Below are 12,220 nucleotides of genomic sequence, written 5' to 3'. Positions count from 1 at the left end.
CTTTCCCTACAGAGAAAAGAGGTAAAATTGGAATCCACAATCCCCATGGCCAAAGGCTTCAGGATTTAGTTTCCAAACCATAGAAGGGATGCTAAACTGTCCATCCTCTGAGTTAATGTCTTTTAGTATTTCCCCACTCTAAGGTAAGTGCATTCTAACAGTCTGTACTGCCATAGCACCTACATGCACCCACAGCCTTCTCAGGGCTTGGCTGGCAACGTTTTCCACAGCCTGCAGCACTCCAGCAAGAGATCCAGATCTTACCCGCAAACACTTTGAAGTTGGACTTGCTGTAATCAAAGGGGGTAAACTGCTTCGGTGCTTCCAGCTCCTCTGGTTGCTGGGAGGCTTTTTGCCGTTTCTTCTCTTGTTTTGGCAACTCTGTTCCCGTGTCACTCATGACTCTCTCCCTCTTCTTACTAGCTTGTTCCTGCTGTGAAAGCAACCAGCAGAAGAGAAACAAGGACAAGTTCAGGAGAGGAGAATGAAACCTCTCTGTGTAGGCATGAACACCAGCATGCAGATGAGCTGCCCAGCAGAGCCAGGCCTCAGTGCCAGCTATTGCCTGCAGCAGTAACAGTGTGAGGAGAAACCACCGTGTTCTCCCCTGGGCCTAAACTGCCTTTGGGCACAGCAGGGACTTTCGAGTTAAAAAGCCAAGTTGTCATTTCGCAGAATACTAAAGGCTGAGATCTGCTCTGGACCCACAGGCAGATTTGGGGGAACTCAGGCAAACGAGGAGCAGAGAGGTGCAGCGGGGGAACAGGCTCCCTGCTCAAGATCCGGAAGGAAGCGAAGGTTTGCATGGTGCAGTTGCTTGGGGCCCATTGCTGCAGGCAGGGCAGAACCACTGAAAGGCCGCTACTGAAAGACTGACATTTGGGTATTTCAGAGTTACAGGGTTCAGGTCTCATTCTCAGTTATGGTACAGAGCTCAAAAGGGGCAAAGGCTGGAAGTAGGGAATTCAATGACGTACCATAGCTTGCTGACGAACAGACATGGTATTTTCTGTTGCCTCTTTATACACCTTCTGTGCCTGGTCACGAGCAGCTGTGGAAACAAACAAGCATCACTGCAAAAAGCAGGAGAAAAAGCAAGCAAACCGGCTTGTAGCAAGTCCCAAACTAAACAGTTCGGTGTTTGTCAAACAATCTCATTCTCAGGAAATCCACCATCTAAGGTTTTCTTTTAACTGCCAAACAACCTCTGTGCTTCGGTAAAAGCATGTCAGCCAACGCACCAAGGAAGGGAGGAGTGACTGTACCTGACTGCTGGGCGGCTTTCTTCTTGGTTTCATCCTTGGACTCCTTCTGTACTTGTGTCTGACTCATCAACTTCCATCGATTGCTGATCTGCAATGAAAAAACATTACCTGGGATCACTTCCTTTGAAGTTTTATAGAATCAGAGAATGCGCTGGGTTGGAAAGGACCTTCAAAGGTCATCTAGTCCCTTAAGGCAAAAGGGAGTTTATAAACTTGCTGCCACACGCTGGTCTTCATGAAGAGTACAAAAGATCAAACTGGATTGTAAGAGAGATTAAGATCTGCCCTGCCACGTAAAGTAAAATCACGCACTTTAGAAGTTTGGAGCTACAAACAAAGCATGAGAACACAGGCAGATACAGACTTCAGTAGGAGTCTGACAGGGAATATACAGTGGAATGTCTCCAATCCCTGATTCTTTGAAGGATACGAATGCTACGGAAACCATGAACTACAGATCAGGTTCAGAAACACGTCAAGTTTCTCAAAATTTACATTCTTTTTGTAAGGAGAATCAAAGAAAAAAAAAATCTATATTGTTGAGGTTCCCAAAGGAAAATAGTCTACTTATTTGTTTCTTTTGTACTACTTGACAGGAAATTTTAGCATGAGTCTTACTTCATAAATTTTTGATGACGGGTCAAACTTTGCAGATTGTGAGACATAGGCAGGATTCTGTTCTGAAGGCAGGTACTATAGAGAGGAAAAAGCATTTTGCTTTAAACACAAATACATTAGCTCATTGCTAAAACACTACTTGGAAGGTTCCAAATCAAAAAGTTCATATTTAAGAAACATTGTACAGATAGAGCACCTTTTGGAAAAACAAAAGTTACCACAGCTATGGCCAACGGAAACATTAAAGAAAAACCAAACAAAGCAGCCCTGAAAACCAAACCCCAACCACACACCAGAAAAAGCTGTTTTATTTCCCAGAGATGTGCCACTCCAAATCTATAACAAAGTATTCTATTGTTCTGCTGATTCTTTGGGAGAGTAAAATCAGCTCAGTAACTCTAGCCATAAAGTAGAGATGAAAAGGTGATGCAAATTAAAAAAACCTCAAAGTTGATTAAAAACCAAACCAGCAGAAGGTCTGGTTACCAAGTAGAAAGACACATATCTAAGAGGCACTTCAGTGTGTTTTTTGGAAAACAAGTCCGCACGTGTGTGTGCTTTGCAAGAAGGACAATTTCTCGCTACCCCTAGGAGAGCAGCAGCTGATGCTGTACCAAGCTCTTTTGAATATGCCTGGAAAAACAGCTCTGTGCATCCTCCGCACTAAGTAGTTGATGAGTCCCACTCCAAATATGTACTGGGAGCTTTTACCATCCTAAACGGATTTTCAAAGGACTCCATTATACGCTGAGCTTTCTGCTGTGCAGTGGTTAAAGTCTTCTCATCTCCTTCATCTTCATCACATTCCTAAGGAAAAGAAGCAATATCAACATGAATAACTGCTGGTTTTGGCTACTGCTGTTTCATGTATGTTATTTCTCGCTCTGTCTCAAACCCCACTGATGGCTGTAACACTCCAGAGAGATGCCATTAACTTGCTGGCCTCCTGACCTCGTTGTCTTGGTTATGCCAGTATCATTTCCATGCACATCCCATCTTGCTAGTTCTTGCAACACTTTCACGTAGTTTTATCAGTTTTATCAGATGATTAAATATGTTTTCTAACACTTCAATACTGACACTACCACAAACACGTTACTTACGCTGAATATGCTGACAGTGGCGGTAGCAACAAGACATGATGACTCTGGCTGAACACCCTGAATACTCATTGTCCTCTCACTGTCTGAAAAGAGACAGCCATGCTCCAGAATCGGTGCAGGCTCTACATGGGAAGGGGACAAAATTTTTATTAGATACTTGTATATTTTACTGTTTTTTTTGTATAATGAGATATAACTGAAAGTTTCTCCAGGGCTACTTATTTCCCATGTCGAAGCCACATCATGTCATTATTAGCGCAGTTTTTAGGTTAAGTCCCAATTACCCAGGGCAGAGTTGTTCTGAAAACCATCTGTAGGAATCCGGGAACGGTCGTGTGGTCCAAAGAAGGTATTCTCCAGCCTCTGCAGAGAGATTCAAGTTACAAACACCAATCACACACTATTCTATGAAACTGTATTTGTTCTCACATACTGCAGAGCCACATTAATGAAAATTCAAATAAGAGGGTGGAATTCGGGAACTGAATATTCCTAACGTAGCTCCCCTGCCAGAACGCATTGCGCCTGGCATCAAAAGGCTCTCTGTGAGCTCCCACTGGCTAATGGAGATGCTTTACTTCGTATGCACAAGGACAGCAAACAAGTCAGACTTAAAAACTCATCTGAAACTTCTCTTCTTACAGATCAGCCAGCACAGACTAACACACGCGAAACTGCCCAGCAGCTACAGCGTTTGCGGATGAAGCCTGAAGTGCTGCTGTTACGGTGGTTTGTAAAACACCAATTTACAGCTGGCACTGTTATGAGTCTAGCACAGAAAAGGAACATTAAGCTCAAGCGAGGAGACCTGTAAAACGGCTGAGAATAAACAATTTACTAGACACTAGAATTCTGTTATATTTGTTTCTGAGTTTAAGGCTTAAGACATTTGGTAACATGCTACGTGAACAGTACCTCAGGGGTTGATAGAGGTGCTCTCTTCTTGACTGCCAAAGAAACCTCCGACTGGAACAGGAGAGAAACAGCAGTCACTTAAATGCACCTGCCCTGTTTCTTCTGGGCTGGCTCCTAACCGTGTTCTCACCCCAGTGATTACAAGCTAGCAGGTTAATAAAATTACTTACTTTCTTCTCCTGCAGTGTTTGAATACGGACACATTCAAACACCTCACACAGAAAGGACGCAATCATGCTCACAAATGGTTTTGTTTCACTGGAAGAGGAAGACTGGGCCAATATCAACATGCTGACAATATATTTTAACTAATGAACCTCTTCCACCTTGAGGGGTTTTTTTTGCTTCATCATAGCTGTAAAAGATTTATGAATCCATTTACATGGCCAACGAATTCCACAAGGCCCAGTTCTTCCTCACGCAGGCAAACATGAGTGCAATGTACGACTGCCAACTGCTCGAGCAACGTCTGCTCTTTTAACAGCCCTAGTTCTCCAGGAAACAGTGCAGTGTGTGAGCCAGGACACAGCAGACAATAAACTGCCAAGAAGCTGCAACGTATCTTCCTGCTCTACTACAGAACACTACATTCACAGTGCTTCAGCACACACATCATCACAGCCCAGTCCCTGGCTCATGGAAAGCAAGTGATGAGTCTCTTGTGCAGTACAAGCTACTCCTACCTTGAGAAGAGGCATCTCCCGGGCCTGCTGAATGAGGAGATGCAATTCATTAATCTGCTGGCGAACTAGTGGTGGGACAGGATTACAGCAAGCAATGATGCCCTGGGGTTCTCTAAAGAGAAATGAGAAAAATTCAGTGTACTATTTATGGCCGATACATCAAGCATCTGCATTCAAAGGACACGCCACCAGATAGAGCTAAAAGTCCTGACTGTGACAGGGTAAGACAAGCCAGATTAATCTGCGAGTTTATCTCTGTGATGAAAAATTCTTCTATATCAGATTTGCGCAGCTAAGGAGAAACCACTAAGTCAGCTCTTCTCTCACTTATCTTTTCTGTGGTCTGTCTGTCCCCACCGTCGTTTCGGTCCTTGTTCAGTATCCATCTATGGAGTGCTGAGCCCAGCAGGGGACTTGCATTTAAAGAAGCATTATTATTCTGTAGTATGGATTATGAGTGCCAAGTGTTTGAGGAAAATGCTGTATAAAATGTGCGCTTTAAGAGATCTATCCCTTGTTCTCCCCTCACCCAATCCCTTTAGGAACAGAAAAAAAGCTCAAATAAATGCTATGGGGGAACTCATTCCTCTCTTGCACTGTAATACTGTAGGAATCTCAGGGGGACGTGTGACATCCAGCAATGCAAAGGAGTATGTTTTATTAGTGGAATAAAATCAGAGACAGAAGAAGTCTGGAGCTTTCTAAAGGAGTGCTGCTATTATTTGTCTTCCAAACTGAACAACTACAGAGAAAATAATAACGACAATAACGACAGCTGGAAGGAAGGGACCAACTGTAGAAGATATAACATGCTAGGAAACAACTCACTGGATATTTAAAATCAAATGAGATGCCTCAAACGTGAACAAAACTTACTTGGGCAGCTCCTCTGCTATCTTCAATAGCATATGATTTGGTAGCACGTACCTAAAACACAAAGACACACCGTGAATGTAACAGAATGTTAAAAAGTCTTAAAAATACCCTCAAGGTGCACAAGTCTGCCCCAATTACAAGGTCTTAAAAGATGAAATCAATTAAAAAGGAATTAAGTTGAGCTGATCTAAATAGCAGTAAGAATTTACTGCTAGCAGAACAGGACAGCTTGGGGTACTACACTAATTCCTACAGGTAATGAAGTGGTTCCACCTTGGGGGTGGGAGGGGCACGATCCAAGAGACTCACTAAGTATCCAGCCAGCGTCTGTAATAAAAGGATCCCTACCCTGTACTCTCATCCTCTTGACGTGCCATCTTGTCTCTCCATGCAAACAGCAGCCTAAATGCTGCCAGCTGCTGTGTGTTGAGATGTTTTTTCTGCCTCCTGTAGAGCTCAAGGTAGGACTCATCTGTAAAGAGGGGCTTGATGTATTTCTGGACAGGAAAATATGAAACACTCATGATCAGGTCTGTGCTTTCTAGTCTCCAGGAGCAGCTTTAGACATTCAGCATCTTCAAGCCTTACTACGTTAGACAAGGCCTACTTTCATAGACAGTATATTCCACAGGCACAATAGAATTATCTCATAATGCAACTCCAGCTAGGCTTTGACCTTCTAGGAACATCCAGCAGAACTGGAAATGTAACATCTCTCTTGGAAAAGACACTCTTGAAAGCATCAGGAGGCCAAGGAGTGACAGCATTCAAACCAAGAACGTATCTGAATCCAAGGACTTTAGCTAGTGAAACAGAGGACTGCACACAGAGTTCACACAGCTGTTTTCAGACACACACAGAGGGAAAAAACCTGTGTCTGCAACAAGTGTAGAACAGGCAAAGGAGTTTCTGTCCTACTAAGCCCACACTCTGATCCAGGTAACGCAAGCAGGTGAGGCTTTACCTTCAGGCAGATCTCCTTGCTGCGCTGCCACACAACCTGCAGCTGAGTGGGCTGCTCATTCCCTCTCTCCCACAGCGCCTCCCTCACTTTGTCATAGATGTAGAGCAAGTAGTGGGTGTCATCACGGGCGTACCGAATCATTTCCTCCGGCAAAGGGCTAGGAAAAGAGCCAAAAATGCATTAACACATTTCAGTCCCCTCGCAAAACTGTCACTTACCTCTTGTGAGGCATATTAGGGCAAACTGCATGTGAAACAGGGCAAGAAATTCTTGTTTCCTTACTGAAGGATTTGTTGTGGACACCAGCAGAACGCTGTGCACGTGTGATTCCGATGGGATCTTGTGTGCATGCTGGAGAGCAGGACTGCCTTGTGCTAAGTCTAAGTCAGATGGCAGAACTGCTCACTATGGTACTTGCCAGAACTCTCTCTCTGCAGAGCCTACATGAAGTAGACCTGGGATCTCTGTGGTGCGCAGGGTCCATCTGCACAGCCAAGCTCACTGCTCCAGCGGCGCACTGCTCTACCTAGTGCGGGCGATGCAGTGTTTTTGTGGGGGCTCTAGAGGAGCAAACGCTGACTTTCTCCATAATACTGCAGTTGTTAAGTGCTGCTCCTAAGAAGTGAAATTCCAGAAGCTTCTCATTATTAATCTTCCCTGGTCTTCCCAAAATAACTCATTTTCTAAAGAAACACAAGAAAAATGTAACACCCAGAACTGAAAGCACAGCCAGGTAAAGGCTGTGCTTGTTCACTTCAACATTAACCTAGAACTATGGGGCTTTGAACTAGAAACATGCTCCTGCTCTAACAACATGAACGAGGATAAGAGCTACCTTGCAGCTTCAGCCCATTTCAGGGGTCAGTTTTTACCGTATCCTCCAGTCAGCCAGCTGGTACTGCTTGTCAGCATTGATGTTGCAGTACAGCTTTAGCAAGTGGTCCAAAGAATGCCGGCCAAGATTGAGGAGACGGGCAGCTTGGTGCGTATCAAACATGTTCACCAAGTACAGACCAAAGTCCTTCTGCAGCCATTCCACATCTGCATCAGCACCGTGAAGGACCTTGAAAAGCAAAACAAATTGAGAATATGAAGAACATTTCTCCTCCAGGCTGGCAGTGCTGTGGCATATTCATGTGCCTAGAACCAGACTTCTTTTTTCTGTCCTTCACTGTTTAAGTGCAGATCTGCTAAAACCACATACTCAGCAAGTAACTCCCCACTTACATCAAGGAAACAGGCACATGAACGAATCAGAATGAAAGCAAAGCCAAGTGACTAAGACAGAGCACACAGTGAGCTTTTAACTAAAATAAAGCTTAAACCAGGGAAAGGAGAAAAAAGAAGAAATTCTGGTGGTGAATTTGGCAGCTGACCTTCACAATTGTGGGATCTGTGAAGGTCTCGTTGAGAATGCTCATGTCGCTGCGCAATTCCAGTGTATCAATAATGAAGTCTTCTGTTCGGGTGGAAATCTGCATCAGACACGTCAAGCCCAGGAAGCTCCTGTAGGAATGGTGCTGAAAACCATGGAAGAGAGAGGTGAGCTGGGATCCATTACAGAATTAATACTATAAAACAAACAGCACCCTAAATGAAGGAGGAAAAAGTAACAGAGAACTCTTTAAAGGAAAAGACAACCGGATGAGCAAGCTCTTGCTTTGCAGACACTAACATGACATAAAGAAACACAAGATGAAGTGACTAAGATCAGATTCAGTATGAAGTGTGCAGCCAGTCCTACCGCTGGACACGGTTTAATTCAACCTTCTAGACAGTACCTGACAGGTCAGGGTCACGAACTGTCTTTTCATGTCAGAAAGTAGAGAAAGCAGGAGAAGACTACAAAACAGACATAAAGAATATGATGGTCTCCTAGGTACTAACGGAACTCGTGCAACTTTTAAACAGAAAAGGCCATTTGATTACCTCCAAGTCCAGGGCAAACTCTTTACATTTCATAAGCTTTTCATTTAGTTCCACCAGCTTATCCAGTGTGGTGATAAAATGACAGGGTGTTTCCTTGCTGGGCCTGTACATCTGGCAGAGCAAATCATTAGGCAGGGTATGTTCTCTGGTAATTCCCACCCCTGACCTCCACCCGCAGTTCTGAATTTCATCAGGTACGGCCATCTGTAAATTTGCTGCATCTGCAGTAAGTTCAAACTAACACGGGCACCAACCTGGGGTTCTGGTTTCTTCAGAACTCCATCTGGTGGGGAAAAATGCTCCAGTTCATACTGGTAAGGGTGAGCAAACCTGTGCAAATTAGGAAGACAGGCACAGACTAAATTTCAGTCACCTTTATGCAGCCAGACCAAAGAGACTGAGAGGTATGGCAGTTTCCCTACTGAGTAGAAATTTTGTCTCTTATTACACATAAATTTAAAGTAACTGCAGGTATCTAAACCGAATCACACGTGACATAGCGTGCGGACACAAACACATGCAGAGCTGTTACACACGAACGGCGTCAGCACGCTGGGACCATACAAGTGCACGTTCACCCGTGCTACTCCGAGCACCTTGCTGTCAGTTTAATGCCTTACATGTCTTGCTCAGTTTGCTGCGTCCTCTGCTGGTGTATGAAGTCTGCCAAAGCAGCTGGCACATCCAAGTCTTCAGGGCGCTCCTTTCGTTCCCGTCCACTTTTTGTGAGGGCTGAACAACCAATATGGAACAACTGGACTGGGTCCCACACATAAGATGTTCTCAGCCTACTCTCTCTCCCCTACTTTCTTCCCTCCACCCACCACAAGATCCTATTAAAGTCACCAAGTATCAAAAATCTTAACAGTTAAGACCTGCAGCTTTTGCTGTCAGCAAGATTCCTGTCTGCACCTCTAATGACAACTCAATCAGTAGGTTTTACCAGGCTCTTGTTAAGCAACACACAAGGTGGTTCTGCTTGAGAGCTTGGAAGGAGATTGAGAAAAATCTTCCAATGGTTCCCAGTTACTAAAAGTACAACCACACCAGTGCGGACTGAGGACGAGTCCCCAGCAGCAGAATGACATGTTGCCATACAGCGTGTTATGCTGGTGGCTTCGATAAAGCACCCAAAGCAAAGGTAGGTCTAACCATACACCTGGGGCTCCTCACTGTCTAGGGAGAAGTATTCATAAAGCCAACCAGACTAGTCAAGACCACTTCTGGTGCCAGAGTGACTCTCATCAGGTATGTTCAGGAGTGGTAACAAGAACCAAAGTATCTGGAACACATCAGTTACTCTATACCAACAAGATGCTGCTTTACACTGACCTATCTTTACATTACACGTATATAAACAACAGTCACAGACTTTACTACGTCATCTCCTGGTTGTTTTTACAGTCAATGATTTCTCCTCTAGACTGTGAGGGCAGATTTGGGGCAAACACTCCTAACAGGTTACCTGACAAAAAATAAACTCCTTACCTTCGGGCAATGGTTTCAAAGCATTTGGCTTGATAAAAAGTTTAGGTACAAAAGGAGTGTTGGAATTGTCAATCTTTTCCCGAAATTTAAGCTGTGGTCGAGTGATATTCTTGGCATGAAGCAGTCGGAAGGTTTCAGCTTGAGTTCTCCCGCGGGATTCTCCCGCCTATTTAAAAAAAGGTAAACCACAGGTAAAACCCACATGATGTAACAGCTGTCCAGTTCTTTCAGTCAGCCTGACCCAATATTCAGTGGAATAAAGTTATTCCCCAAACTGAAAAGTGAGCACCCTTCTGCACCTCATGGTTCTGGTCCTCTGAATCTGGACCCTGAATTCACATGAATAAGCAAAAGAAAGGCTATTGTGAACGTGAAACTGAACCGGCAATTGAAAGCACATGCCAGACTCAAATTTGAATAAATAGGAAAAGGGAAAAAAGAGGGCGATGGGGCACATAAAAACCATGACCGAACAGTGAACTGCTCAGCTCCACTGGAAAACCAGTAGTGCCAACGCGGGGGAAAAACCTAATGTTATACAGCAAACCGAGTGCAGAGGCCTCACCTTGCGGTTCCAGCTGGAAACGATCGTCTGAGGGGGCTGTAACCCCGCAGGCAGGACGGGCTGCTGGTTTTTGTTCACTCCTGCTGCTTCATCCAATAAAATACCCTAAATTCCAAAAAAACCCAGAAAACCAAACACCTGTTAAATTACCATGCTCAGCCACTCTAGTCAGACTGAATTCTGCGCCACGTGAGACAGACAAATGTGGGAGGAGTACGCCGAACATCGGGGGTAGGAAGAGTTTCCTCAGAGAAGCAGCTCTATAAATTTAGACCTGTTCTCAGGTTGTGAGGTTCTTGTGCCAATCTGTATTCTGTTTCCTCTCAAGTCACGTATTCCCTTCCTTCCCTTTGGGCACAAGCCCTGTGCTTTAGCTGCCGTGACCACTGGCCTAGCACAGGGACACGTTTTTAAAATAAAAAGGAAAGACTACATGTTGAGAAACTGAGGAAACACTAAAGGTAACCGAGAAAGCACTACCACTGAAATTCTTGCCATGAAAACAGATCTTGTAGCAACCTAACAGTTTATAACAACAACAGCCAGAACTAATTTGCTTACCACTCTTTCAAGAATGACGTCATTGGAGTCAACCAGCATATCAAATTTATCTTCCAACTCCGTCACTTTGCTGCGGTCTTTCAGGTGGCTGCGGCAGCCATGGTACTGCATCACCTTGCTCATGCTTGCAAGAGAACAGTACAGCTATCAGCGGTTTGAAAGCAGGCAAGCTGAACACTAAACCATCCAATACCCTTCAATTTCCCACATCTTCAAAGTTTAAAAATAAATCAAATGCAGTGCTTGTAGATAACACTGCAGGAGCCGTGAACAGAAGAAGCACCAATACGGTATTAAGTGTCAGAATTAATTTCTATGAACCACACGACTTTTAAAATAGCCTAATGTGTTTTACATCAGCCTCTGCTCTCTGCACAGCTATTTATCCAAATCATCATGAAAGGCCTCTTTAAACTGGTACTTACACTGCCAAGTGTTAGAGAAGTAGAAGTGAAGTAGAGCACGTTACCTACAGGAAATTTAGAGTCTGCAAAGCTGCGGTGTTTCGAGTGGGAAGCTATTAGCAACGGCCCGCAGATGCGAGAGCACCCTTACCAGTGCAGGAGGCGGTCACCCTGTGTTTCACAGTATGCCCGGAAGCCAGGGAAGCTTCGGTAGAAGTCGTACTCATCGCCAGGCTGAGGAAGCCCATTAGAAGCCTTTGTTGCAGCTACCACTGTGCCAAGAGCGTGCTGTGCAAGAATACCAGGTTATTAGCATTTTTCCGGAATTTTGTTCCTCCACTTATCCAGGATGCTGTTTGGTACAAACGCATTTTTCCTGGCTTGTTTGAGCGATGCGGTTTTACTATTGAGCCCCACAGGGCTTTTCACCAGTACGCTGAAGTCATTTCGTTTACAGTCATTCAGTTCACGTTGTCTGCTTAGAGACCTTTGAAGTCTAATAACAAGACTTAAACCTCAGCCTAGCATTTAAGGTCTGAAAGAAATCTTGTTAAATCAGCCGGAAGGCAGGTAATTACTCTATTACTTTAAAAAAACCCCACCAAAGTGCAGCGCTGCTGAAACACCACGGAGCTGATGCTGCGCTGGTGGCCCGGGGGTCGATGCCCACCGCCGCCCGCCCAGCAGCGGCCCTCACGGGGGTCCCCGAGCCCTCCGCGTTTCAAGGATTCACGTCGGGGAGGCGGCAGACCCCTCCGAGGGACCGGACGGTTACAAAACCGTGCCCAGGGCAGGAGGACCGACCCCCGGCAGGAACAGGCCGCACCTCTGGTCCCCGGTACCCGTGGG

The 12,220-nt window shown here is 44.9% G+C and overlaps 1 protein-coding gene across 1 annotated transcript in view; it reads right to left on the bottom strand.

The window, feature by feature from the left end:
- EXOSC10 (exosome component 10) overlaps positions 1–11,659 on the bottom strand; it is a gene marked incomplete at its 5' end in the record, with an annotated part of 13,874 nt that extends 2,215 nt beyond the window's left edge. Inside the window, 21 exons of the mRNA XM_010132659.1 lie at positions 265–433; positions 978–1,051; positions 1,266–1,353; positions 1,884–1,958; positions 2,595–2,690; positions 2,987–3,069; positions 3,271–3,349; positions 3,902–3,952; positions 4,585–4,696; positions 5,461–5,511; positions 5,809–5,957; positions 6,425–6,581; positions 7,297–7,487; positions 7,801–7,944; positions 8,354–8,464; positions 8,608–8,683; positions 8,974–9,085; positions 9,842–10,007; positions 10,407–10,511; positions 10,968–11,091; positions 11,523–11,659. Coding sequence (XP_010130961.1) covers positions 265–433; positions 978–1,051; positions 1,266–1,353; positions 1,884–1,958; positions 2,595–2,690; positions 2,987–3,069; positions 3,271–3,349; positions 3,902–3,952; positions 4,585–4,696; positions 5,461–5,511; positions 5,809–5,957; positions 6,425–6,581; positions 7,297–7,487; positions 7,801–7,944; positions 8,354–8,464; positions 8,608–8,683; positions 8,974–9,085; positions 9,842–10,007; positions 10,407–10,511; positions 10,968–11,091; positions 11,523–11,659 — 2,350 coding nt within the window. The remainder of the gene's footprint in view (positions 1–264; positions 434–977; positions 1,052–1,265; positions 1,354–1,883; positions 1,959–2,594; positions 2,691–2,986; positions 3,070–3,270; positions 3,350–3,901; positions 3,953–4,584; positions 4,697–5,460; positions 5,512–5,808; positions 5,958–6,424; positions 6,582–7,296; positions 7,488–7,800; positions 7,945–8,353; positions 8,465–8,607; positions 8,684–8,973; positions 9,086–9,841; positions 10,008–10,406; positions 10,512–10,967; positions 11,092–11,522) is intronic.
- Between the last annotated feature and the right edge of the window lie 561 nt (positions 11,660–12,220).

The sequence above is a fragment of the Buceros rhinoceros genome, unplaced genomic scaffold (genome assembly GCF_000710305.1).
Source record: "Buceros rhinoceros silvestris isolate BGI_N320 unplaced genomic scaffold, ASM71030v1 scaffold38303, whole genome shotgun sequence".
In the NCBI taxonomy this organism is placed as follows: Eukaryota; Metazoa; Chordata; class Aves; order Bucerotiformes; family Bucerotidae; genus Buceros; species Buceros rhinoceros.
This window is presented reverse-complemented; position numbering and strand designations above follow the sequence as displayed.